The sequence below is a fragment of the Andrena cerasifolii genome, chromosome 12, assembly GCF_050908995.1.
Source record: "Andrena cerasifolii isolate SP2316 chromosome 12, iyAndCera1_principal, whole genome shotgun sequence".
NCBI lineage: Eukaryota > Metazoa > Arthropoda > Insecta > Hymenoptera > Andrenidae > Andrena > Andrena cerasifolii.
In genome coordinates, this window is record NC_135129.1 from 9,366,781 (window position 1) to 9,392,379 (window position 25,599).

General features: G+C 50.3%; 2 protein-coding genes across 6 annotated transcripts in view; one reads left to right on the top strand and one right to left on the bottom strand.

Moving 5' to 3' along the window:
* LOC143375028 (uncharacterized) overlaps positions 1-1,487 on the bottom strand; it is a 32,278-nt gene extending 30,791 nt beyond the window's left edge. For 2 of the 5 annotated variants that reach the window (XR_013086792.1, XM_076823726.1), the window contains exon 1: positions 1,213-1,487. The gene's annotated coding sequence lies outside the window, so the exon portion shown is untranslated. Of the gene's footprint in view, positions 1-24; positions 638-760; positions 795-891; positions 1,128-1,212 lie in introns of those variants that run through there. The other 3 variants (XM_076823728.1, XM_076823729.1, XM_076823730.1) reach the window with 3 other exon arrangements.
* Positions 1,488-13,856: 12,369 nt separating this feature from the next.
* Positions 13,857-25,599, top strand: part of LOC143375017 (uncharacterized) — a 32,023-nt gene continuing 20,280 nt past the window's right edge. The window contains exon 1 of the mRNA XM_076823706.1: positions 13,857-15,200. Coding sequence (XP_076679821.1) covers positions 15,098-15,200 — 103 coding nt within the window. The 5' untranslated portion in view covers positions 13,857-15,097. The remainder of the gene's footprint in view (positions 15,201-25,599) is intronic.

Below are 25,599 nucleotides of genomic sequence, written 5' to 3' on the forward strand. Positions count from 1 at the left end.
GCGCCGATCTAATATTACACGTACGTATGCGTTTCGCCTTGACATGTCGTAATGGCGGTCGGCAAGAACAAGGACACCCGCCGCGGCAGGATAACATCGTGCTGGATAGGCTACGGCCAAGTACACGTCCTGCTGGGCTTCTATTTTTACGCCGTTTTCTGTTGTTCAGTAACGTTCGATTGCCGTGTTGCACGATTAGGATCGATCTGCCCGCTCTTTCCTCATCCTCACGTGACTCCGCGCGAGACCCGATGCCGTGACACAGGGTACGCCGCCAGCTCGATGTTAATCGTTTCGATTTTGCCGCGAGCGTCGATTCAGACCGCCTTTAAGGACGCGAGAACCACTCGGATCGAGCGAGAGAATTATAAAATTCACGGTTGCTTCGTCGACTGCGTATGGGTCGCGGAGCGTGCGGCGCTCTATTTGAAACTGCGTGACTTTCGAGGGGAATAACGGGCACCTTTAATCATCCCCGCGCTTAATCTCTATTGCAACCGCGGTTACTACAAACGGGCGAAATAAATGGACAGATCGCCCCACTGTGATGTTCAGTTTCGTTAAATTATCAGAGAGAACGTTACGTGCCGCGGGGTAGAATTATTTATAGGGGCTGTGTCGAATCGTCCCCCTTTTCACTGGTCCGCGATAAATCAGAACGCTTTACGGAGTTTTGTAACACAGATATTCGAGAGCGATAATTTATCTCGGAACTGCGGTGCCCAAAATGGGGAATCTACGGTTTCTAGTTACAAACTACTTGCTATCGGTTAAGTGTGCGTTCACATTCGCCGAACATTTGTCTGAGAGGTCCCGGCCGACACTTTTCCCAGCAAATTCATAGGCAACCGTGCAACGAATAACACCTCAAAGAACGAATCGACCATGCACATATGTAAACACGCGCTGCCATTTAACCAAAACACCAGGCGACAACACCTCGAAACGTTAAAACTGCATTCTCCTCGGTCGCCAAGCGTGTCGATCCTCCCATCAATTATACAGAATGAAACTTGACGCGCGTAGCAGCCTGCCGCGGAGCACAGGCGTCTCGCACTTGCCGTACGAAAGTTAGCACAGCAGAGTCCTCTCATCCAAGTGCATTCATTCCCAAGGTTAACCGAGGAGCGCCCCTCCGTCGCCCTATCCAACAACCCCACAGCTCGGAACTAGGGATCTAGTAAACACTACGGCGATCGCGGTTGCACTTACGTTGCTGGCTGTCCGAGCGTGATCGCGCGTGCTTGCCAGGTCGAGGCAGGGGAGCGGGCACCTCGGGGGGCAGAGGTCGACGGGAACGTGGAAAAAGCACGAATGAATTTGACCTGGGCCGGCGACACGAGCGTCCCTCGTGCGCTCAGCTCAGCTGAAGCATCGCCGAGCCGCGCAAGTAGTGTTGGCGGTATTGTACCGGCGGCTGCACTGCGCGTCTGCAGCTAGGCAACCCGCACCAGGACTCCACGCTCGCGACAGTTCGTGGGAAGTCGGCAGCCCTCGACCCGAATCGGCGGCGATCGCCGCCGCCCGCTCGACCTCGATGCTTTTTGGCGGCTACGTGGGGTACACCGGCGCACGTACGCGCGCAGGCCTGCAGCTATACAGGGGCCAGAGCCCCTACTGCGCACGTACCGGCGTGCAGGCTTGTATCTACTCCGAGACCGTAGTTTCGGGACCAGCCATACGTGGGCGAGCGTAACGGTGCAGGGTTGTAGCAATCCTTTGGGGGTCCAGGATCGTAGATCGCTCGGTGGAAGATCGGGGGGCTGGTATGTTTAAGGGGCGCTTCAAAGGCGGACGGTCTATTTGACTAGCTCGCGAAGTATGCTCTTGCTGAGGGTTCACTGGGGATCTTGGGTCGCACTGTTCTACGGTATAGACATTCGGCTATGGGTAATGTGCTGGGCTGATACGCAGTAAATGGAAGGGAATGGGAATCCTGACGATGCGTTGTCTTCAGCAATAGGGCCATTGTTCCTCGAGGGTTCAGTCGTCGGGTAGAGCGAGGGTAGCTTTTAATAAAATGTGCTGCGGGGGACCTGAATCCTCTTACCCGAGAACCTTGATATTTGAGACGAGCTCAGAGCGATACCCTCGAGGGTACAAGCATCCAAACGAGTCTGTTCCTCGTTACGGCTCATCTTGACGTACCTAGGCTACCGATATGCCTGAAGCCTCAACTCCACTGTCTTTACTCCCTGCTACCCTGAAAGTGTCGACTACATTGCTTCGTTACAAGACTCGACACATTCATTCACGTGTCCCGTCTCCTCCAGGTCGCAAACGGCCCGCTGGGGGGCACCCAGGATCAATCGTCCGTGGTTGTACGAGCACCATCGTGCAACCGGCTCGTGTGCTGCGTGACGCAATGCGTGGAGTTCCGTACAACCAGCGATCGAAGGCAGCTCTGTCAGCGTAGTGGCTGGGTAGCCAACTGAAGGTAGTATACGGACAACCGTTGGTGATTTCTGTGGACGATGCTGCGCTACCCGCTGCCAGAGGAGGATCGATAAACGGAGGAGGGATGGACGCGCCAGCCGGGAAGAAACGAGGGAATCTGCGCGCTCTCTCCCCTTTTCTCTCCGGGGCACGCTCTCTCCTCACCCACAACGCATGACTGTTTGGTAGATCCGCTGATGTCGGTCTATCCCCCCACATCTCTCTTCCGCCTAGGCCTCCCCCTTCCGTCCCCGTCTCTCCCGTTTTCTACTACCCTATCTCCCTACGTTCCCTCTTTTTTTTCTCTCTCTGTGCCTCTGGAATACCGGCCTCGTCCCTCTTGGGACGTGCTGGTCTGATATTAGGGTTAGTGAACTTTGGATCGACATAGATAACCGTCCCCGAGTCCCTTTAGCGCTGGACTGATGACTCTCCGCTAATGAAACTCGCGATTCTCGTTCTACTTGATACATAGCGGTCTATCTACCGGCTTCTTTCATTCAATGCTGGGCTCGTTTCTTTCAGCGAGTGCCCTTCCCTTTCGGTCCGCCCGCCAACAAATTTGGGTTAATTCGTTCCACGTTTGTAATTAAGAGCTGGACGCTCGCGGTGATCGCCGATGAATGCACCGGACGAGGCAGTTTCTATATGGGCCACACGGCCGGGAATATCGAGTATCCCTCTTAAATAATTCAGCAACAATTTATCAAGGACCACCTGCTCGCAGTCAGCCTTGAAAACTTCCCGGAGAAAATAAATGATTCTGCCGGTGGGAAGCGGACGGCGTACAGTGCGCACGATTCAGAGGTTCATCTCTGTGTGTAGGTGCCGCAGTGTTGCCAACTCAGATTTTTGAAAATCCGTAGAAAAAAGTTACGTAAGAAGAGTTAAGTTAGTACGAAAGAAGCTAATTCCCTTGCTCATGGAAAACGTCCTTTCCCAAATCCTTTCTAATAATCTTATATATCGACCCTCCCCTAATACCCTCAAAGAAATTATTGTCTCAACAAAAATTCACAAGTTACGAAACAAGTTCACGCGCAAAAGTTGCGAAATCCACTTTTACTAATTCCACTTCAGTACAAGAGCTTTCCCCAGAAATAATGTTTCCCCGAAAGTCGTTTTCCACCGACTTTTGTCCCGACGTAAATTCTCGAAAAGGAATTACAAAAGTTCACACGCAAAGATCCTGAAATTAACTTTGCTAATTCTTATTGTACTCGTTCAAAATGCAGGGTAGTATAACTAGAAAATAATAGCTTGAATTCCAGCGATTTAGTGTGATGAAAAAGCTCATGTAGTGAAGTGGAATTTAGCGACTCGCAGTAAATCGGCGGTTTGGATCGTAAAATCAAAGGCAACAGACGTCGCTACTAGTCGTCACGAAAAAGTGATTCTTTTGCTGATTATAGGTTACTAACTCATGAAACGATAAAAAATCCGTAGATTTCAGTTTACAATCCGTAGATCCGTAGACAAAGAAAAAAATCCGTAGATCTACGGAAAAATCCGTAAGGTTGGTAACACCGAGGTACCGTAACTCCAAAATCCTGGAGGACTTTAAACACGGTCGAACAAATTGGACGCTTTCTCTATCGGACGCCCGACGCACAGTGGTCAAATTCGCCAAAAAGCTGGCCAAAATGCAATTTTCAAAGTTTAAAACAGCGTTTTGCTACTATGGCACATTTGTTATATACATTGCAATGTAACAAATACTGTTTGAAAAATTAAAATACAGTAATCAGTTATTATTATATAAACCTTCAAAGTTGGCTTAATTTCTTGGTCCTTAATGCCTTGATATTTCTGTAATTTTTAATGTATCACACAAAGTTTCATTGAAGGAATTCATTTGTGAAATGTTTTACCATTAAAATATGTGTTATAAACATTAAATTTGCATAGCAGTTGCTATAGCCCGTACTAGAATGAAGTCAAGATTATTAATTTTTTCTACATTTCTTTACTCTGGAAATGTTAACAAAAATTTCGAAAATTGGCATTTCAACTTGAAAATACCACTTTCTCTAATTGTCAATGTTTAATGAAAACAATTTTTCTAAGCTAAAAATATGCCATTTATCGCCTATTGAAACTCTAAAGTACTAGGTGTCTGTTAAATTTGATATTTTTTTCAGGTACTCGACCACCATTTCTTTTCTTTTTGCAATTTAGAATTCAGATTCTGAATCAGCGACCTCGAAAACCCTTGTACACCAATTTTTGCACAAATCGGAAGATGCCTTCATACTTTGGCCAGCTTTTTGGCGAATTGAACCACTGTGCGACGTATCTCGGCTTTCATTTATACTTGCCGCGGGCTTTGTCCATTAAATCGTCTTCGAGCGAAGTGAAACTGTAAACGCGAGCCGTGTTATTTGCACGAATAGGAGGGAAAGGTCAGAGTAGATACACCCTCGCGCGTCGGTCCACGGGTACTCGATAAGGTCAGAAATTACTCTGATATTTCCTGGCCCTCCCTCGCAATCGCTTGCGTTACATCCAGCTGGAGCGCGTGGGATTCCTCGGAATCGATGCGCCTTTCAATCACGCGTTCGTCCGCGTAGAAACGCGTCCACAGGGTGACCCATGGGGAGCGAATGAAGCGGAGGCTGAGGAAAAAGCCGTGGATAATGGCGCATTATAAGCGCAGCACCAAGGATCCCTTTGGTTTGTGTGTCGCGGCGATTCAATGCACGCCCGTAACGAGTTCGGGCTTCTGACGTCCCCTCGAAATAACGAGGCCCCTGAACAAAAGTGCAGAGGTTCTTGTACGCCTGGGCTAGTGGCGAAAGAGTGCCGTTACGTAATAATATCTCTGAAAATTCAACGTGTTACCGCTGCCTCGCGCGAGGGCGCCAGAAACGGGCAATTTAATCCTCTCTAGCGGAAGGACCTCTCGACGGTACACTACCCCTTTCTCTTCCCCTCTAACTCCGGCGTACCAACGCTAGAAACACTTTGTTCCTCGCCGCGGTGGTTCTGTCGCGCGCAAATCCGTCAGGCCGCGTCTAGTCCGGGGCCATTTGTCAAATTCCAGGCGTCTCTGTAAACGCGGCGAGATCGATTTACGAGAGTGAAATACAATACATCCTTGAATCGCAGCCAGCAGTCCCCAAAGCAGAGCCATTTTTCGTGACGTTTGACCCGCTTCTATTGGGCGAGCGTGACGTCACCGCAGGGAATGTCAGATCAATGGTCTCCAGGGGTTGCTGCCACTGCTTTTCCACCTTTACATCCTCCGTGCTCGCTGCAATCTCCTTTCCACACGGACACGTGCACGCCGACGGCCCACGCGCGTCCCTTCGTCGCGCCTGAGGCTGCGGCAAACAATTGCGATGACGACAGCGGTGGATTGCCATGCATCCTTTGTTACGTCCAGGAATTTCCACGCTGCGTCGCTTGCAACCCCTAATTCAATCTAATTAACACCTTAACTTTAGGTTCCAACCGTGTTCCGTGGCACAGAGCTCTGTGTACAATGCTTGAAGCTCGTAAACCCAGTTGCATCTGTTTGCGACCAAGAACAGCTTCACGCTGACAACCCGAAGCTCCCGCAGTCCTTCAGATATCTTTGACGAGGAAAATCGGGCCTCTTCATCGAGTACCGATGTAAGTTTAGGGTCGATGCCCTCGCGCCAGTGCTCGAGCCTTCTTTCAACGCGTGCAAGAGAGTCAGGACGAAGAAGCTTCCTCTCGATCTGCACGCGAGTCGAAGGGAGACGACGAGGGGCTTCGGGGGTTGGTCGATGACACGCTTGCGGAGAAACACCGTGGCTCTCGGAGGATGAGCGCCACTGGCGTGACGTCACAGAAAGTTCAATGACGTCATAGCCCCGTTCGATACACCAGGATCCCGATGGTGGGGGCTGGTTCACCGAGACAAGAGCAAAGAAGAGCACGACCCCGCTCGGGGGAGGAAGCGTGGAGCGAAGCTGTGCAACGTCAGATGAGGGAGAAGCGGCGTGGAACGAGAGACTTTTCACGCCGTTGCAAATGAATGCCACTACCACTCTCGCTCCGCCTATCAAAGAACCAGGCTGACAATTTCGGCCGAGCTGCCCGAATACATCTTCCTTGCATTCAATTTTTTAATATCTCTGAATACCCCCGGACAACAGCTGCAGCCCCTTTTACCGCGAATGACGTTTTATTTTCGGTACGGGCCCAGTGTCCGGCAGCAACGTTAACACGAAGCTAACGGTGTCTTACAGTGGATGGACTCCATTAACACAGAATTCTAGTAAATGGAAGATGCTTCTAGCGATACTGAGAATAACTGACTCTAGCCGATAAGAATCGGTAGCTCGTGAAATCTATTAAAGCCTACAAGCAACGTGCATTTACATTTCTATCCGATTGCATGAATATTTTATCCCCCGACGGCGGACTCTATGAATACCCCAAGTTTCACAATCAGACGTACCCACGTTTGAATGGGGAGACAGCGACGAAAGCTGCCAATTATCGCGGCAATCGCCGTCAGGCAGAGGAGGTTATTCCTCCAGGAAGAGTTGGCCGCGATAAATCAATGGAAGTTTGCGGAGGGCTTGCAGAAGCACGTGCATGTGCAATAGGGAGGAGCGGTATAGGGGCGCAGCGGGCAAGTACCGTGTCGGGTGATTCTGGAGCACGAAGAAGAGGCGCGTCGAGTGGATAGCGAGCCCCGAAGAGGTAGGCGGCTCGCCTCTGAACGAGAATTCGTACCGCGACAGTAACATATATCGAGGTCGCCCCAAAAGACTCGACCACCGAGCCGGAATCTCTTTATCTTTCATCCCGCGGATTCATCCGAAAGAAGCTAGCTTGAAGGATCCTCTTCAGCATCGCGCGTCTTCCGCCTAAACCGCATCGCCGTGGCCCGTTTCAAGGTTTCCTCGGGGCAGCCCGTGAAACGAGGCACCTTTCCACCTGGAGCCTCGACGGATACGCCGAAAGAATTCCGCCGTTCCTCGGGATGCAACCAGCTAGCAAACTTGAAGAGTTGCAAAGAGATTCAGCATCCTAGGAGGGGGTGATGTTTTCTTGGATGCAGAACCGAGCTTCGTTTAAAGTTTAACGGAGTGTTTGTGGAAATTAGAGAGGGTGGTTATCAGTTCTCCTCGTCGGAGCACTCGACTCTAATTATAGGACCGCTGGGGGTCCGGGACAGCCCCCGCCGGGAGGGTAGGTGACGCATTTTCCGGGACGAAGGGGTCCACGAGATCTCCAGCGACCTGTTTGTCCGCTCTTAGGGATGCAAGTCAGGGTAGCCGCATTGCGCCACCCCCACTATCAGTCAGGCCTGCTTATAAAAGGTACGCCTGTAATTTTCGTCCCGCGGGTTGGCGCGCTCTGCGATTTCCGGCTGGCCAAGACGGAGCACCGGAAGCGCCGTTGGTCTCGTCGTCACGCTCTTCTTGACCGTTAAATCGCGTTATGCAACAATGTTGCGCGAGCACCGCCGCTTCCCGTTACTCGCGCCGCTCGTCCTTCCAGCCGGGAACAATGGCAGTTCGCTGGAAATGTATCAGCGAAATTTCTTCGAGAATCGTCGGCTCGGCCACTCGCCGCTGAATCTCGCGTTCAACCAGTGGGCCCGTTTCGTGTGACGATAAATCTATCAGAGACGCATTTTTCCTGCGGCAGGACGAGTGGTTAATTTCCGCGTTTAATTGCGACGCAAGATGAATGGGTATTTCACGAGCTCTCGGGAATCGATCGCCTTTCCATTGAAACAATGTCTGGGCCGAGCTATTTGGAAATTAGATGGAGGCCAACGGGAGAATTTCGCAGGAATGCCTCCATTAATCAACGCAGGCAACGTTTCGGGAGCGTTTGAAATTCGTAAGAGGCGTAATTTATAAGGCAACGGGTTCGAAGTTGGGGGGCGTATGTAGAACGAATTTTCTGTGAGGAATAGCGAATGTTGTACGCGGGAGCTTGAGTTTTCATCGATAAAGGATTAGAATTACGCGCAGTACCTGTCGATACTCTTTGAATCTCACTTAAAAATCAATTTAGACTTTGCGAGCATTCATAAGTTGAGCGATTTTTTATACCGCCCCTGAAGAATGCAAATCCGTCTCCGAATTCCTACCTTAACAATGGTCGGTGGAATTCCCTAGCGCTCCGTGGGTACAGTAGAAAGTCACTACGCTGAAAAAATAACCAGATGGAAGAAAACGGTCGAGCCATCTGTGACCAGACGTAGTAGAATCGATACTCCCTCCGTTTCTGCCGTGCTCGGTAGGTAGACAATTTTAGAAGCACTTCCAACATACCCAGAAACGTTCGATAATTAGAAAAGGAATGGCTTAGGATCTTTACGAGCAGAGCAGCCAAAGCGAAGTCACTTTGCAACCACACCCTCCGCATAAATCTAAGCAAAATAGCAACCAAAGCAGCATTGTCTTGGAATTCCTACGTTGATTGCAAGCCAATTAGTCGACGGGATGATTCATCGTTCAGTTCTTTTTTTTTCGAGTGTCAGCGCGGCTGAATTTGTCCGTGACGAGTCGCGTGGGTTCACCATCCGGCGGCGAGGAGTTGCGACACCACCTCCTGCCTCTACATTAAATCTTTTCCGCATAAACTAAACGATGATTTGTAGCCCGCTGATTAATGAGCACCGTTAGGCACGTTTCGCCGGTGTCAGAGTTCAGCGACACTATTGAGTTTGCATCAGCGACTTCGTTTGACGACTGTCGCGTCTGCTGCTGCGACGCTTAACGAACCCAGTCCCTCGGCGGGACAGCCATTGAAAAACAGGGTTTCCTCGATTGTACCTAGAAGTGAATCAGTGCGTAACACACTCGAGATACTCCACAGTAATCCCGAAATTCGCGCAATTTCACCCTCCGCATCTCGCCGAAATTGACCAAGATTGCCCGCGATGGGACCTAAAATCCAATTGTTAACGTACAAAAGCGCCTGTTCGCATTCCGATCCCCGTAGCGATCCTCTATCGCGGCGTTACGAGCCAGCAGTGAAAGCAGCGACAGTAACGACCGTGTAATCGCCATGTTGAAGAAGCGCATCCTGCGATTGCGATCGCAGTCCCAGTTAGGAAAATGCAGCTCCACCGTTTCCAGCGTCGAATTTCGTCGTAGCCAGAAAGGAACTTAACGGAAGGCTATCTGCGATCGGTCCAGTTAAGTTCTAAGGCTTTCCAGCTATTGACTATGTTGTCGCCAGCTTTTGCAACGTGGTGAGTCAACGTCGGTAGAAATAAGTGCATTACCAGGAAGAAGCCAGGCTTGTCGGTGACAGCTTATCAAGGAAGCATTCTGCCGTTCGCCAGGATGTTACAAAGTCCCTTAGATAGGCTGACCAAATTCCCTGAAACTCGCCGATCCTATCTGACCGGTCGGAAAATCTGGAATGGAACGCCTGTTGCGAGCGATCGCAGCCGCGACGAGGCCCAACTCGATGGATCGACGCTGGCGAACGGGTTGAGCATCCGCGATTTGCAATTCACGCACCCGCTCCAGTTTCCGCGTTACCTAACCGGCCAGGTGATGTCCAGCTATCGAAAATCGCGGGAAAGTCGCGAGAGCGACCTAACGAGTGCGCAGACGACGCGTAAGCTGTCTAAATTTGGACTGCTCGTCGGGACGTTGGCTGCTGATAGGACGTTTATGAATTCCAGCTTCTGCTAGGGGAAATTCGCCAGTCTCGGCCACTTAGGCACGTGTGTCGTGGAAATGACCCACCTATTAGAGCATAGTTTGGTCATTTAGACACGATGACGCTTGGAGAAAGCAAGCTGGGGAATCAGTGAATAGTTGCTTCTATCCAAGTCAGTGGTAGCATACATTCCCCCCGAAATGCCTTTTTTAAATTAGAAAACAGGTGTGAAGATATTTGTGACAGTGACAAAACGTCCTGATATTCATTTTATACCTAATGGTAGGTATCACTTATTAATTTTAGATTCGGGTCTTAGGAGGTAAGGAGCTAAAGAGCCAGAGGGCTCAAAATATCCACTTCGCGTTTCAAATCTTGAATTCTCCACTACATACCGCTCCCCCACCCTCGTCAGTGGACACCGAAATCGTTGAGAACCCAACGTATCGCTCCGAAAGCGCATTTCGCGGAACAATATCAACGGAACTGGCGTTGAGTTTCGAAATTATTAATCGACGCATTATAATTGATCCACAAAGTTAGCCTGGCGTGACGAACGGCACACGTTTCCTCAATGGTGAAAGTAAAAGTTGCCCGACACTTTACCCACGACTGAAAACCGCACGTTTCAATCGGGCCTTATCGGCCCGCACATTGAACGTATGCCGCGGATAAGGATCACGGGACAATAGGACACAAATGGCTCTCCCTGACCTTTTCCGTGAAAACGAAAAGTTTCTCCCGCCATCGGGACCCGCACGATTTTTATCCACAGTCACGGCATGCATCCGCGCGCCGAGGGGGCTCGTGAACTATGGAACAGCCGACAATCGGGCTGCGGCGACCGTTGCAATTCCGCAGCTTCTTTCCCGCCAACCGACCAGCTTTCCACTGGCTCATAATTAAATGGATCGTGCACGCGCGTATCCGCATTATCCACGTTCATCCGCGTCTGATTCGCCAGTTGGGAAACGCCGAGCCCTCTGAACGGGGTACATTGCGAAACTGCATCGATTGCCGAATCGTCCACTGCTGTTTCGACGCTTTCTGCTGTTGTAATCAGGCATTGCTCTGTATTAATTTAGCCAGGCATAGAATCGTATCAGTGGAAGGAGCGTGGACTTTACGTTTCGTTGGCAAATAGGAGGAATTCAGCTTTTGGTGGATCCTAGGCGGATGCTGGGCTGAACTGAGGCGGCGAGTCACGTTTGAAGCAGACGCAGGTTTCGAAGACGACCCGTGGCTACTTTTGGCCGAGAGTCCGCAGCAGCAGGCAGCGACAGGAAATTTTATTTCCGACTGAAAAACGCTCGTTTCGCCGCGGTAGGAATCGGAGCGGCAGTTGCCAGTGGCAGCCTCACGTTGGATATTTTTGGCACCGACTTCTTTTCCCTTTTTTCCATCTCCCTTCGCGCCTCGCTTCGGCCAGCCGCTTCGTCGCGACAACCGCATTTTTCCTCATGCACCGCGCCCGCGTGGGAGATAAAAATACAATTTCTCTTTTTTTAAAATATCTTCATTCCCCCACTCTCCCTTGATCCTCGGACTGGTCGAGCCACGATGTCGGCGCTTCTGCTCGCGAGCACGCTGGGAATACTGATATCGAATCGCGGGCGACATTCGAGAGGTGTCCATCGCGTTGCACCATTGTCGACGCAATGCAACCCCGATATGGATCGGTGCATTGTCCAATTATTTCTGCCGTGCCTGATCGCACTTCGTTTAATAGTATTTGTTCGTTGAACGAAAGAGTCGAAACGTCGGTACGTAGGTATTGGATCGCACGACAGAATACGACGCGACAACGATCTTAATCTGTCGTAATAATTCTTGGAAACCTCTCTTTTCCCATGGTCTCGCACATTTTCCCGAAAGTCCACCTCGGGCCGAGTCCCTGTCCATTCCCTTCGATCCAGAATCGAGGAGCTTGATTCAAGAATCCCTGTGGTTGATTGCAAACGCTCGCTATTGTCCGCGTATTAATGCGAACGGTAAACAGCGGTGAAATGGGTATCTGCATATAATTTCTGATTTCGATCTCACGAGGGCTGGACAGATCTGGGGCCGATTCACCCTATTTTTTCACCTGCCCGTATTGTGGCAACCCTTGGGCAGAGTGATACCGCCTGTCTCTTCCTCGCCCCTCGGCTCTTTTCTTCCTCCTGACAATGCGAAGCTACTAATACGTCGTCGCCACAATTCCACGGGCTACCAAGAAAGCCCGTGTGACAGTTTCCCGGAGTTTATGGTGCCGGGTTCCCCCGTAGATAATAAAAACGACACCCATCGCCTAAGAGTCCATAGGGTGGCCGGAAGCTGCACCATCTCACTGCTGCATCTTTAACGCTCCTCCAAGGATCGTTCAACCGCCTCGCGTCGCGAATCAACCGCCGCCCGTCACCTTTCTTAGATAAATAATTCGCGGTGGAAAAGCGGATCTATAAGGTCTGACTCAGCTTCTTCCGTTATCGCCGGTATCCGGCGGTTACGGTCGTTGTACATGTAATTAGAGAGAATATCGGCTGCGCCGGGGACCGCGCTGCAGGTTCTAACGCGAGTGAAAGTGTGTCACCGTATTTTTCATTTTTCACGTAGTACTCGTAGACAGTGTTCTTGAGACGGTTTGACGTCACGTCGATCGAGCTCCCGATAGTTTACGCGCGGATAATTAACCTGGCGGCGCACCGTGCACGAGGGGGTATTCGATTTTAACGGGTTACGGGGCGCGCGTGACGGGAAATTGATTTATCCATCGTAGGAAATGATGGAGTCGTAGGTAGCCGCGCGAGTTAGTCGAAAAGCGGGAAACGATTCGCGTTTAATGGAACGGAAACATAGGTGAAGGGATACACGCGAATGCCGAGTAAGACACTCAGCTACAGAAGGGGTGAATTCCTGGGGCAATGATGCGAGAGCGCAGGGTGCATCGCGAGAGTTTCATTCACTTATCCCACATCCGTCATGTCTACAGACACGAGACACTTCAAGAACTCAGCGAGGAAGGCGGTCAACGATTCTCGTTAACTTCTATTTACTTTCACTGTATTTCATTCTGTTTTGCTTATTTTCTATCTCGGCACTATTGCTTTCTTCCCTTATTTTGTTCATTTTTGTGGTTTTCTCTATTCTCTAATATTCTCTAATAGAGAAAACCAGTAGAGAACTAATAGCAGAAACACAAAAATGAACAAAATAAGGGAAGGCTATAAGGGTTTTCCGTATATATAAATAAATAACAAAATAAAGTTTCCTCTGAAACCGCCCACTTTTACAGAAATCCCTGCCAGAGACAGGCAATAATTTGATTTAAATAAAAATTGCGAGCAATGAATAAAAGTCGACAAAATCATTCGTTACGTGTCTAATACAGTTAATTTTTTATTCGTCGAGTAGTTCAACTTGAGCGTCGAATAAATTTTTCAACTTTAACTTCAACATTAGCGCACCAGAAAATTATTCGACATGGAATAAAGATAAAGTTAAAGTTGAAAAAAAAACTATCTCTATTCGTAAAATAATCTAAAGTTAAAGTAACTTTTATTCGATCCGTTATTTGAATAATTTATTATTTACTTAATGCCCAGCTTTGATCCCTGCGACGTGTCAGCCAAAGCTGGCGAAGTTGAAAATTGCCACGCTGCCCTTGGTCTTGGAAGGGATGCCCGTAAGCGCACGAGCGACCGAGCCACGGGGGTTGCTGAAGAGAGAGGAAGACAGAGGCCTGGTTGGAATGGAGGGGATGAACGCCGAGGTGGAGGCAAACGACGTGCTCGCGCGCGTTTGTTAGTCGTTCGCCGTGCGCGCGCCATGCTGGATCAACGATGATCGTTTCCCCGTACCAACGACGAGCAGAGACCTTCTCGTTCTACTCGCCGCGCGTTAATTAAACAGCTTTTCCGACGCTGTGACCGCGGCTCGTCGCTAAGGTGGGGTTGGGGGGGTTGGTTCGACAAATTTCGCACGCCGGTGTCCTGTGCGCGAAACGTCGTGACAGTTTGCTGGAAGCTTCGCTGTCTGTACAGTGACCGTGTGTCGGTGAAGATTCGTCCGAGGAACAAGCATCGCTTTTGTCGAGGGATTTAAATACTCATTCAATGAAAGGCTGAGTCCCCTGTGTCGCGAAACGTCCTCTTCCCAAACGGAGCTCCTGTTCGATTACTTTATCGTCAGGCAAAAAAAAAAAATCGTTGCACGTGTCTCCAGCAACGTCAGATTGTGGAGTATCGAGGATCGCTGTACGTTCAAGTGCCCCAAAGCTGACACTCGCAATCGAACATCCCCAAAGCCTGCAGAAGCGGAACACCAAGTATTCGGCAGAGTTTAAGTGATCTCCACTCGACTACACTCGAGCTCGTCTCGTTAGCCGCTCGTCGAAGGCTGAAGCCGGTCGATAACGTTATCTGGCTGCAATAATTGCAAGCGCTATCGCAACGACCGGCCATTGCCGTTGGTAGAGCGCCGGCGGAAGGAGGGCAACAACAAATGCTGGTGACCGCGCGTCAACAGGTGATACGATCGAGCGTAGCGTTATCAGAGGCTCTGGTAGCCGAGCCGGAGGGTCGTTGAATGAAGAGCAGAGGCGATAACGAAAGGTGATCGGACCGCGGCTAGATCGAACGGTGGAATAGAAACGGTGTCTTAGCTCTCGGAGCGTTTCGTCGGGCCGATAAGGTCAGGCTCGCGTGCCGCTGCGGGACAACAAGCGTGATAACGTCGGCACAGAGAGATAGAGCGGAAAGGGGACCTCGTCTGGCGCCTTGTTCCTTGCTAAAGTGACACGTCGCCTTGGCCAATAAAACGGCAGACGGTCGAAACCGAATCGGCAGCTGTTCACCCGGTGTTCGCCTGGCTCGTCGGCCCCTTTTGGCCCCCTTCGGTTTAATTTCGTGGCGAGTAGGCGGCCCTGCGCGTCACAGGCACATTCGCCCGCCCGGTGGAAAAGGAAAGGAAGTGTGCGTCGGTCAGTGAAATCAGTGAAAAGTGTGCGCCGACTGGGTACGATGATACGAGGGTACTGATCGACCAAGGGCAGCCAGAGGACCCGTCCGGGATGATGATGGCGCCGCAGGTCGTGGGTGTTCTGCTGAAGAAACCGGGACAGCAGAACCACCCACGTTTCCCACCCTTGAACCCCCAGGAGACGAAAATACGAGGTGAGTCCTGTTTCATAAGATACTGGTTCGTTTGGCCTCTGTGCTCTGATTATTTATCTTATCTCGCCGTGACTCGCTTCGTCTCGCGTCTAATTGGTGCTCGAGGATGTCCTGTGCGATAGAGCGGAGAGGAAGTCGCTTTGTTTCAGACTCCCGCGTCTTATAATCATTTTTGGCGATGTGTTTAGAAAGGGAGAGTGAGGAACGTAAATATTGTAATTTTATTCTGCGTGGCTAGGAGATTGTCAGAATAAAGCTTTGTCGTCAGACCTCGTTGAGGTTAAATCCGTTGAAAAGCAGGCTTATCGTTGGAGAACAGTTGTTTCCTCGGCGAGAGAGTCGCGAGGACGCTCTGCGAACGTAAACCAACCATTCACCGGCCACCTCGTCCCGATCCTCGTTACATTATCGATGTTATGATTCATTAGGTCGTGTTGTTACAACATCCATCTTATCAGGTCGTAACTCGAGGCGGCTTTGTGCAATGAAAGTGAACGTTGGAGCGCGTTCCCTGGAACGCTCGCGAGGGTTTCACGCGCTCCTTCCGTCAGACGAATTCATTTTTCCGAACAACGCGGCCGAGGAAGTGAACGAGGCTGTTACGTCCATTGATTAACGGCTTATCAAGCCGTGATTTACGCCGATTCCCCTGGAAAGTGGATATCGATACTCGTGGGATATCGCGAGGTCCGTGCTGTACCTCGCCACGATAACGCGGATCGATCGACCGCGCAGCGTAGGTCGTGACCACTGGTAGACGTCTGTAAAGTTTCCATTCGAGATCTGCGCGAACATCAGGGAAGAAGCTCGGAGAATTACGTTTGAAAGAACATAGAAGTATCTTTACAAGCAGGCCTCGTAAAAAGACCGTCCACCGTTGGTCGCCGACTGAAAAAGCGTACCACGAAATTCCTGCGGTACCAGAGCGACCGGTGCGGTCAGCTTTTTCCGCGGCGAGACGCACGGAAACTCGCAACCACTCCGTTTCGATTGGCAATTCGTGCTCCGTAATCCGGTATCTGGGCTACCGTGGTAACGGGATACTTTTACGCGGTTATCCACTACGGGGAACATGAAAACGGGCTGTCTAGCGCGGCCTACGAGCCTCTCGAGTTCCTTTTCCCAACACCTCCGAAGGTCCGCGATCGTAATGTCAGGGTTGACGACACCTGGGGAGGTTTCACCGCGAAACTTGTCACTTAATTGCCAGCGGAGTCCGGCAAAGCCTCCTGTCGCAATGCTCGATTAGCTCCGACCGTGAGCAGATTCTTTCGCCGCCCAGCATCGCGATTTTCGCGGGAAACTGCGCGTCGAGCCATTCCCATTTCCTACGACTGAAATTATTTGCGCAACGATGACAAACGATGATGTTTGCGCCGCTTTATCTAATCTGGAGCGGTCGATTCGAAGTGTCGATTACGCGGTACCATGAATGACAGTTCGGCTCGAATGGAATCGCTCGAAACGATGGCGATTGTTTTTAGAATTGTCGGCCGAGGTTTGTGAGAGTTCCTTAGGCGGCTTAATTGTCACTGACAAGTGGAGTGCCTGAATTCCATCGTTTACGGCAGGTCAAGAAACAGTAAAAGGAAAGCAGGTGAGCCTATTAACCGCGCCGCTCTTGACACCGCTGCTGAATTTCTATCTGTGCAAGCGGTTATCGTTGACCCTTTCTCTTCTAACGGAAACCCAAACGAACTCGTCCGATTTCCTTGGTTTTTCTTTGGAAACCGGGCACCCTTTATCGCCCCAAAGGTTCCACGCTGGAAACGAAACCGAACGCGACGCTTCGGATTCTTCTCCTGGATTTTTACACGGTGGAAAGTGCTCGTCACTCTCGGTGAAAAAATTCCGTATCCCAAAGATAAGATTGCGAGGCGACCGTGCTCTAGCCTCGCTCTGACTCCGCTCTCATAATCGAGTCGCGTCTTCGAGGGATTTCCATCGCGAGGCTTAAGTTTTTCCACGGGGGAGCAAGCACGAAACGCTCTAGCGCGCTCGTGCTTTACGACGCCGACAAAAATATCGCTGGAAGCTCCGACTTTCACGGGGAAAACTCTGCCAGTGGAGGGTACGTGCCGCTGAATGTCTCACGATCGCTCCAGTTCTTCCCTCGACGCAACAAATTTGGCACTTAATCGTGCAGAAACAGTTAATCGAAGGGAAAGTCTTTCGGGGGTCGTCTCGCTAATTTTCCGCAGTTTCTTTGAATCGCGCAGGTTTTGTTGGAATCCCGTGGCGGGGCTGGTTCCGTGGGGACGCGGAGGGGAAGACGAAGGGAAGTCGAGGGGACCCGTTGTGTTTCATCTCCCGGACACTTTCTTTCGTTTCCTTTTTACGCTCTCGAGGGCCCCCCTATGGTCACGATTTTTCGCGAAACGCGAGTGCAGGCATAAAGGTGGTTTTTGTGGAGGGGCACCGCGTCCCCGTAAATAGCCAATGGGGCCCCTTAAAGGACCCCACGAGACACGCACGAGTGTCCGCAAATGGTGACACACGTTTCACACTTCGGCGTCCACATGCGCAACGGGGGGAACAGGATCTCTCGAGGTGTCGGCTGCTTTAACTCGATTTTTTAGCCTCAACGCCCTGGAACCTTGCCCGTAAATAAATTCCAGCGCGAAATATCCTCGACGAGCGGTCGAGGCGAAATAAATTTGCAACTGAATGGCGTGGCCTCTGGACGATAACAGTCGCGCCGCTGACAAGGGACACGACTCGATGCTTCGACCTGATTCGAAGCTACTGGCACACGAAAATACAAACAAACCTCGGGAGGAGAAAAGCCAGTCCGTGAACGAAAATCGTAGCGTTTCGGACGAGAGAACCTGCGAACCTCTGGTGTCGCGGATTCGGAGCACTTGGGAGGCTAAAACGCTCGTTTTGATACGAAGAAGATATATTTGAAGAAGAACGGGAGCATCGACTCGGCGCTCCCTATTCCCCCCTCGGTTAAAATGGAAATTCGTGTGTCTTTTAGCCGACTGTGTTGCATCGTAATTCCCGTTGCGTCGCGAGGACGCCGGGCCGTGCACGCCATTGAAATTTAGGTCAGAGCGTCGAATTAAGCACGGTTCACAAGTGCTATTGACGAAAACCCGCTGCGACCGGGGATTAAGATGTATACACGGAGATATAATGTTGGATCCCCCTCTATGCTCGGTCGAGTTTCTTCGACGGTCCGCGGAATCCTTTCACAATCGAGAATCCTCCTGAGAAGTTTGCCCTCTCGTGGCGGCAACGTTTACGGGAAGTAATCCTGTAAGCGGCCCTTGCCGAAGAAAAGGAAGCAGCAAGTACCTTGCCGCTCAAATCCAAACGCGATTGTGTCGTCTGACTACTTTATACAGTAGTTTCACATTAGTCCACGTAGTTTTCTAATCATATGCTACTTTACATAGCTTTAAATTATTCTGGCTGGAAGGTGAGCAAATGCGTGACCGATGCTACGCAATAAATTCAATTGAACACATCGTCACATGTTGCCCCAAATATCAGCGTAAAAGAAGATTAAAACAATGTTAATCCTACAGAAGTGACTCGAACCACAAATCCATGCTCAAGTGTAGTGAAATTCTTGAAACATGCCATTCTTCCATTTAATTTAAATTTAACCTAATCTAATATCTACGTGTAGTCTCAGTTTTATGTAAACGTGGTTGCTAATGACCCAAATGGGTTGATGCAACCTTAAAAATGAAATTAAAAAAAAGAATTCCCTACTTAGTCACTGGTTCGACATTCAGCGACGATTAAGTCAGTGCACGTTGATAGGAAACGGCGCCTAACAGGCGCAGAAGTGCCAAAAATAGTCTGAGCGCCCACGAGTGACATAACGAAGGTGAATTAATATTCCGCCGGTGTGCACGTGCCGCGTCTGTCGATGATCGATTCTTACACGCGTAATCGCGTCGTGGAAGGAGCCTGACGCAGAGGCTGTCGAGTCTTGAGCAGGTAAAGGAGCAGAGATACGTAGAATCACGTGCGGTCGCGAAGGGGAAAAGGAAAAGGACTTGGAGTGACGAGGTGTTTGGCGCGAGAGGAACGAATGCAAGTCGCGAGAAACGACATCGTGACTCGGGGTTCGTCGATCGAATCGAATCTCGGCCACGGAAGACACGCGGCTGTTCTGCCTTTCACTAAATGCCCGGCCGTCTTCTTTTACACGTATTCGGGATTCAAACGGTCGACCCGGTCGTGCCATTTACCATTCTAGGCTCTCTGTATCACCGAGCAGCGCTGCTTGTCGTATGTGGGTAGACAGGCGCGAGGGAAATATTGGATTAAGCCTTTTTCACGCGGGGCGATTCGAGCGGAATCGTTCTATGAACTTGTGGTAGATAAATCAGAGATATATTTTCTTCTGATAGATCAGTGCTTCCCAACATTTTTTGAGCGGCGATCCCCTTTTATAATATTCAAGGTACATTTAATAAGATAAAGAAAACACATTAAAAAGAGGTATTTCAAAATATAATTCTAACTTAATAATATTTAAAAAAAACTTTGCACACTTTAAATTAGAAGAATCGCGCACTTGTGAATTTGGGATTGGGAAGTGTGAGTTGTATTTCACTTTAAAGTTTTGCCTCCATTTCTGTAACGAGTTGTGGGCGTGAAGAGGGCTTAACTGTGAGCACCGATTGAAAACGTTTGTTGTTCGAGGGAAAACGGGGCCAGAGGAAACGAAACGATTCCCCTTCTGGCTCCATTCGTAGGTAAACAGGTGTTCCAGAGGGACGTGGGCGCCGTTCCGGTGGGCGACTTTAATAATTCACTTTCATCTGGTCGAGCCTACGTAGAGAGGAAGTTCGAGGCGAAGTGCGACTACTTTTGAAGGCGAACTGGATGCTGCAGAGCGATCTTGAAAGTGAACTGGACCGTTCTAGCTCCTCGCGCTCCATCCTCCAATCAAAACAGAGTGGAGAATAATTGAAAAATATTGGAAAACTACTCCAGTCAGGGGGGCGATAATTAAAAGAGCAGGTTTGGCAAGGTTATCGCTTGATCTCCTTCGACCAGTCTCCCCCAAGTAATTAAACTCAGTCAACGACGACAGCCTGATGAAGTTTCAGTAATTAATCGAGCGCAGTTTCCCTGCGAAAGGCACAGTGGCGAGTAGAAAAGTGCTCCTTTCTCTGAACAAATGCCACTGACCGACTAGACATCCGAGAACCCATCGATCACGAGTCGGTCATCGGTTGTGTTGTTCGATCCTGAGCGCCGCTAGACGTGCATCGCTTCGGTGAAATCATCGCGCAGAAATCTCGCGTTTCTGCGCTTACTCTTCGCCCATCTCCGCTGTGTCGATATCACAATTAGTCGATGAGAGGAGCTAATAATATTCACTTTCTAATTCCATAGCGGCAACGAACAGTAATTGTTCAATTTGTAACACCCGCTTTGCGTCTGATTTTCTGTAAGCGTCTAGCTACGAAGAAATGGCACAGTTAAGCGCTAGAAAGCGCTGGAATAGTCGAACGTACGCAGAGTTAGGTTGATCGAACTTACAGTAGCCTTCGCCAGGCTTATCAGTGTCAACTTCGCGGGTCGTTCGTCCAAAGACTATTAATTATTCGCGACGTGCTGTTATCTAAATGGATTTTGCATAAAGTTCACTTATGCGCTCGTCGAACGCGACCGTGCACGCGATCCGAACAGAAATAGTAGCACAATGAAACGCAGAACAGAGCGGTATCTCGTTGTTCCGTGCTCCTTATCAAAGCCTCGCGTGATAAAGCATCCGGAATTATTCGACGTTCAACGCCCTGCTGGACCGAGTCTTCGGTAACTATGCTTCGCTACAGAGGAATGTAGGCAAGAAAAGACACGGACGATTTGAGAGATCATAAGATAGGTTTTCCTATACGCGACTGTAAGCAACGTCTAAATTTCAAAGCCGATTCTCTCGAAACTGAAGGGCAATCTCAAAAAATTTTATTCCTTTTTCTCGACTTATTTACTTGTTATAAGTCGAACAGAAGTGGTAGCTTTTTTTTATATCGAGCTTCGTTTTCGAGAAAATCGACTTCGAATTTCTCGCGCTGCATCCAGACGGGTACAGGAAAGCCTACCTTATGATTCCGAGGAAAGTCTGTCCGAAATGGAGGGAAATTACTGTAGAGGTGCAGAGACAGGCAATCTCGTTCTTGGTTCTGGTGGTAGGTCATTTTCTCTGATAGTATCGAGGAGTCGACCCCTTTAAGCCGGATTTCTAAGAGGTTGTGTCGCGCGTAGAACCGGGTTCTGGTCGCCTGGATTCGCAACCAGTCTTCGCGAGGGAAAAGCGGTTGTGAAAATGTCGTGAGCGCTGATCTACGTGATCCAGGATCCACGATCGCGCGCTCGGCGCTTCTTGCAGCCTCCTCGGTGTCGAATCGCATTTTCTTTTACCGAGACACTGGATCGAGCGCGTTCCTTTGCCCAGCAAAGTTATACTTTCACTGTTCGTGCTGCTCCACGGTGCACCTCCCCGTTCTCCCTCGGTTTTTCTTACATAATTTTGGAATCGCGTTGCGAGTGGTTCTGTGTCAGTAGATCACGGTAATATGCGAGCGACGAGCACACTACTGTGCACCCTTAATCCTTAATGAGACACTAGCTTTTTGGATGGTAGAAAGAAGAACTCTGGTCCCTTTCGACGAGATTTCACTGCCACCAGAGTGCACAGTTAACAAATGCTCGCAATATACCTGTGCGAAGAATACATTCGACAAGGTTTTTGACTCGAGTTACGGCAACGAGCCGAGTGGCCGAGGAGGGAATTGGAGAAACGAAAAGTTAACGATGCTCGTGCTGTGTTTCTCCCCTTTTCGTGGTTACGTAACTGCAGAGCTATGCTGCTATCGGGCGATTTCGTAGAGCCCGAGTCGAGTTGCATTAGCGAAGTAGGCTCCGGCGAAGTGGCGGTGGAAGGAATTCGAGGCGAAAAGCTCGTTAACTTTATCGGAATCGGCCGAATGTAGGATACGGCTGAATTTCACCGGCTCGCGGTTCTTTATTCCGACCGGCTCGGATATCATATTTTACCGTAATCAGTTTTGCCGCGACCGGGACGGCGGACTTTCTAAAAATGATTTGCATGCGGCAAAAATATTCCCCAAGACTCGTTACACCGTCGGGAGCGCGCCGGGGAATAGATTCGCGAAACTGTGACTCAGAAGTAGGGAACAGAAATCAGGATACGGAGACACGACTCATCACTCCGTTAGTCGCTGAACAGAAGGAGTCGACTGTTTTCTAAAGTCGATCGATAAGGGAACGGGAGCCGGCAAACGTCACAGTTGTTTGCCGTTCAAATCAGGAAAGTCATCATCGAAGGGACAACTCGGAGGTGGAAAGCTGGAGAGTCACTTGGGGTCGCGCGGATACTTCGAAGAGGCGCATTCGTCGAGATTACGAGCAGACTGGTGACAAATGAGTAAATGGCCAACGTCTCTGCCTGTGGAACGTCACTTAGCGTCCGACATTCTTTTGCCCAGGGTGACAGAGGCTTTCCATGAGGCGTTTCGCGGCTTTTTCATGACGATCCGTCCGCAAGATTTTTTGCCCGCGCACGTGTTTCGCTCTCCCGTCCACAAATTAATTAGCGACAGCCGGGAAGGGGGGAGTAAGTCGGTCTCAAGTGGGTGTAATTAGACGCCCTCGCCTCTGTGTCGCGAGGCGGGAAGACGAGGAAGACGAACAGGAGAAAAGAAAGCTCGCCGCGATGAACGATGCCCCGGCGGAAAGAGAAAGCAACGCGTTTCAATAGAAAACCGTGTGTCTCGTTAAAATCTGGCCGGCTTCGCGTTTTCAGGAGACGCTTACCGCCGCTAACCGTCCAGCTAATCGCGCTGTCATTAATATTCAACGCGATCGAACAACAGTGGGATTATTTACCGATCTCGTGGAAACGAGCGTTCAGTTATTCATGAAGCTTTCATGAAACTTTCATACACCATTTACCTTCTCGATTTAAAACGAAGCAAAGGTTCTCTGGGTGCCAGATCGATCTACTAAGGGTGCGCAATCCTGCACACGGTTCTAAGTGTCGCTATCAATCTACATTCTTCATAGCCCCTAAGTTCTGAAGCATGTATGCTTCACAAAGCTTAGAACAACCGGCGATAATGTCCATTATCAGAGCTACTTTCTCAGCTGCGAAGCCAGCGTGCTTCCCAGCCTGACTGTACCCCATCAAGCCTGGACACAGTAGCGCAGCTGATGTCCATTAATTCCTTTCTCTCGTTTCGTCTCGAGGTGCCCATAACCCAGACTTTCTCACCTAGCGACCGACGTTTTATTCAGCTAAACACTTGCTCGCAGCAGGATGACACATTCTTCCTCGATTATAGATGAATGCAAAGGTCGGGGCGATAGTGTCAAGTCGACTGCGCTCCATCGTGCTTGGAGTCACGATAGCACAGTCGGTGGCCATTAATTCCGTTCTGGAGGTCTCGGGGCTTTCTCGTCCAGCGGCCAATAATTCATCGAACCCGAGCGAACGTCGCAATTAATAACGTTTAACGCGCTTCTCCGTGGCGTTGCTGGCTGCTCGAGCGGACTGTACCTCGTCAAGATTGGGTTAACTATGTAGATGGGAAACATCTTGCATAGCGGGGCGTTGGTTCAATAATGATAGAGCAACCGCGATAACGGGACGGAGACAGAGGGCGGCGAGCTAACGAGACCACGGCGCTGCGTATAATCGCGGTGCCTGGGCCTGTGGAAACAGCTGATGAGAATAATACAGGGCGGACAGGAAATGGCCCTCTCCCTTCCTTTGCCCGTCCGCGCTTGCACGCGCGCCGCGACAGTGATAAAACGAGGCAACGGCCAGGCAAGTAGAACGGGTTACGAAATTCGTGCGGGGAGGCCTGAGGGCCAGAGAGAGACGCGCGAGCATCTGGCCAGAGGGGATTAATTAAAAATTCGATGGACAGAGCGGAGGGAATTGGCCGAGCAGACGTTCCTGATGAACCAGGCCTCCGGAGCCCCGAGAACACGAAACAAGACCTCGCACACTGCCTGACTCCATCCATCGGTGAATTCACAGACACGTAGACCTCCCTCGACAGCTGAATTTCCCACGTCGCCACGCAATCCTCAACCACCCGAACTGGATGACACGCCTCGAACGGATTAACGATAAATTACTTCCTCATTAGACGAAGCGTTAAAGGCCACCGACAGCCCGGAATAGTGCGACTGACAAATAGCAGCGATCCCGAGCTATTCCCTGGAAGCTCGGTAGAGGTTGAAAAATTGGGGGCGGGGGACACGGTCTCCCCTAAATTACCAGCTCTTTGGGGACTGTTTCCAAACGAATCGAGGCAAGCTCAACAGGCGGGCGCATGGACGTGGTCGATAGAAAAATCAGACGTAGCGAAGAACAGCTGACTGGCACGTTTTCACGTGGCAAGGGAGAAGGACGGAAGCAGCGCGCCGGCTGGGAGTTTAAAGCCAGAGGAAATGCGACTGCAGGGCCCACGAAGAGGGAACCAGCCCGAATGCAGCGGTTTGGAAGGCGAGGCAAGACGAGGGGGGCCATTGAAGAAGACAGAGTGCGCGGAGGGTGATGGAGAACGACGATCAATGAAAAGGGATACCAAAGATCACGAACGGAGAGATAGAAGGTAGATAGAGGTGTTGTGCGCTGTGGAGGGAAGAGGATGGAGACAGGTCAGGGCATTGCACCGCTCGCTGTGACCCAGTGTCCCTTACGGGCTGCCTCGTGGTTTGCTGTATTTCTTCATCTTCCGTGGCTTTTCCCGCCCTTAGCGGTGATAGATGCTGGCTGTACTTCGGTGGATTTAGGGCACGTTCTGTGGTTCGTGCTTGGATCCCAGGGCGAGAGGAGTCTTTCTACTGTTCAGGGTATATCTCTGTATAGTCTTCGTACGCTGCCATATTGGATCCAGCGCTGGAACTCGCGAGGTTTTCCCAAGCGCCAGTTGACAGCCAGACAGAAGCGAAGGATGACGTCTGGCTAGAGTGCAGAGGGTTGGCAGAAACAACGATGGCAAATGGAGCAGAAGAATCGACGCAGAAGCGATTTGTGTACATAGGTTTGCGGTTTCCGTGGCGACAGATACGGGCGCAGCTCGCAGGGGTGTCGTATTCTTTCGTTTGATCGATATCCCTCGATTCTGAAGCGGTCTCAAGGACTCCCACGATTTGCTGAACGCTCTGACGACCTAGATCCAGCGCAGTTATCTACGATTACCTGGGCAAACAGATTTCAAGCCAGGCAACGATTAATCCGCGGAAGCGCTGCCTCGGGGAGCATCTCGGGAGCGTCTGCTCGAGCGTGAAAATAAGCTGTGTAGCGCAGCGGAGTGCATAGAAGACGCGCGGAGGCTACCATTAGCCATTAAACGGCTGGCAACAATGGTGCGTTAGCAATTGCAATTTTTCT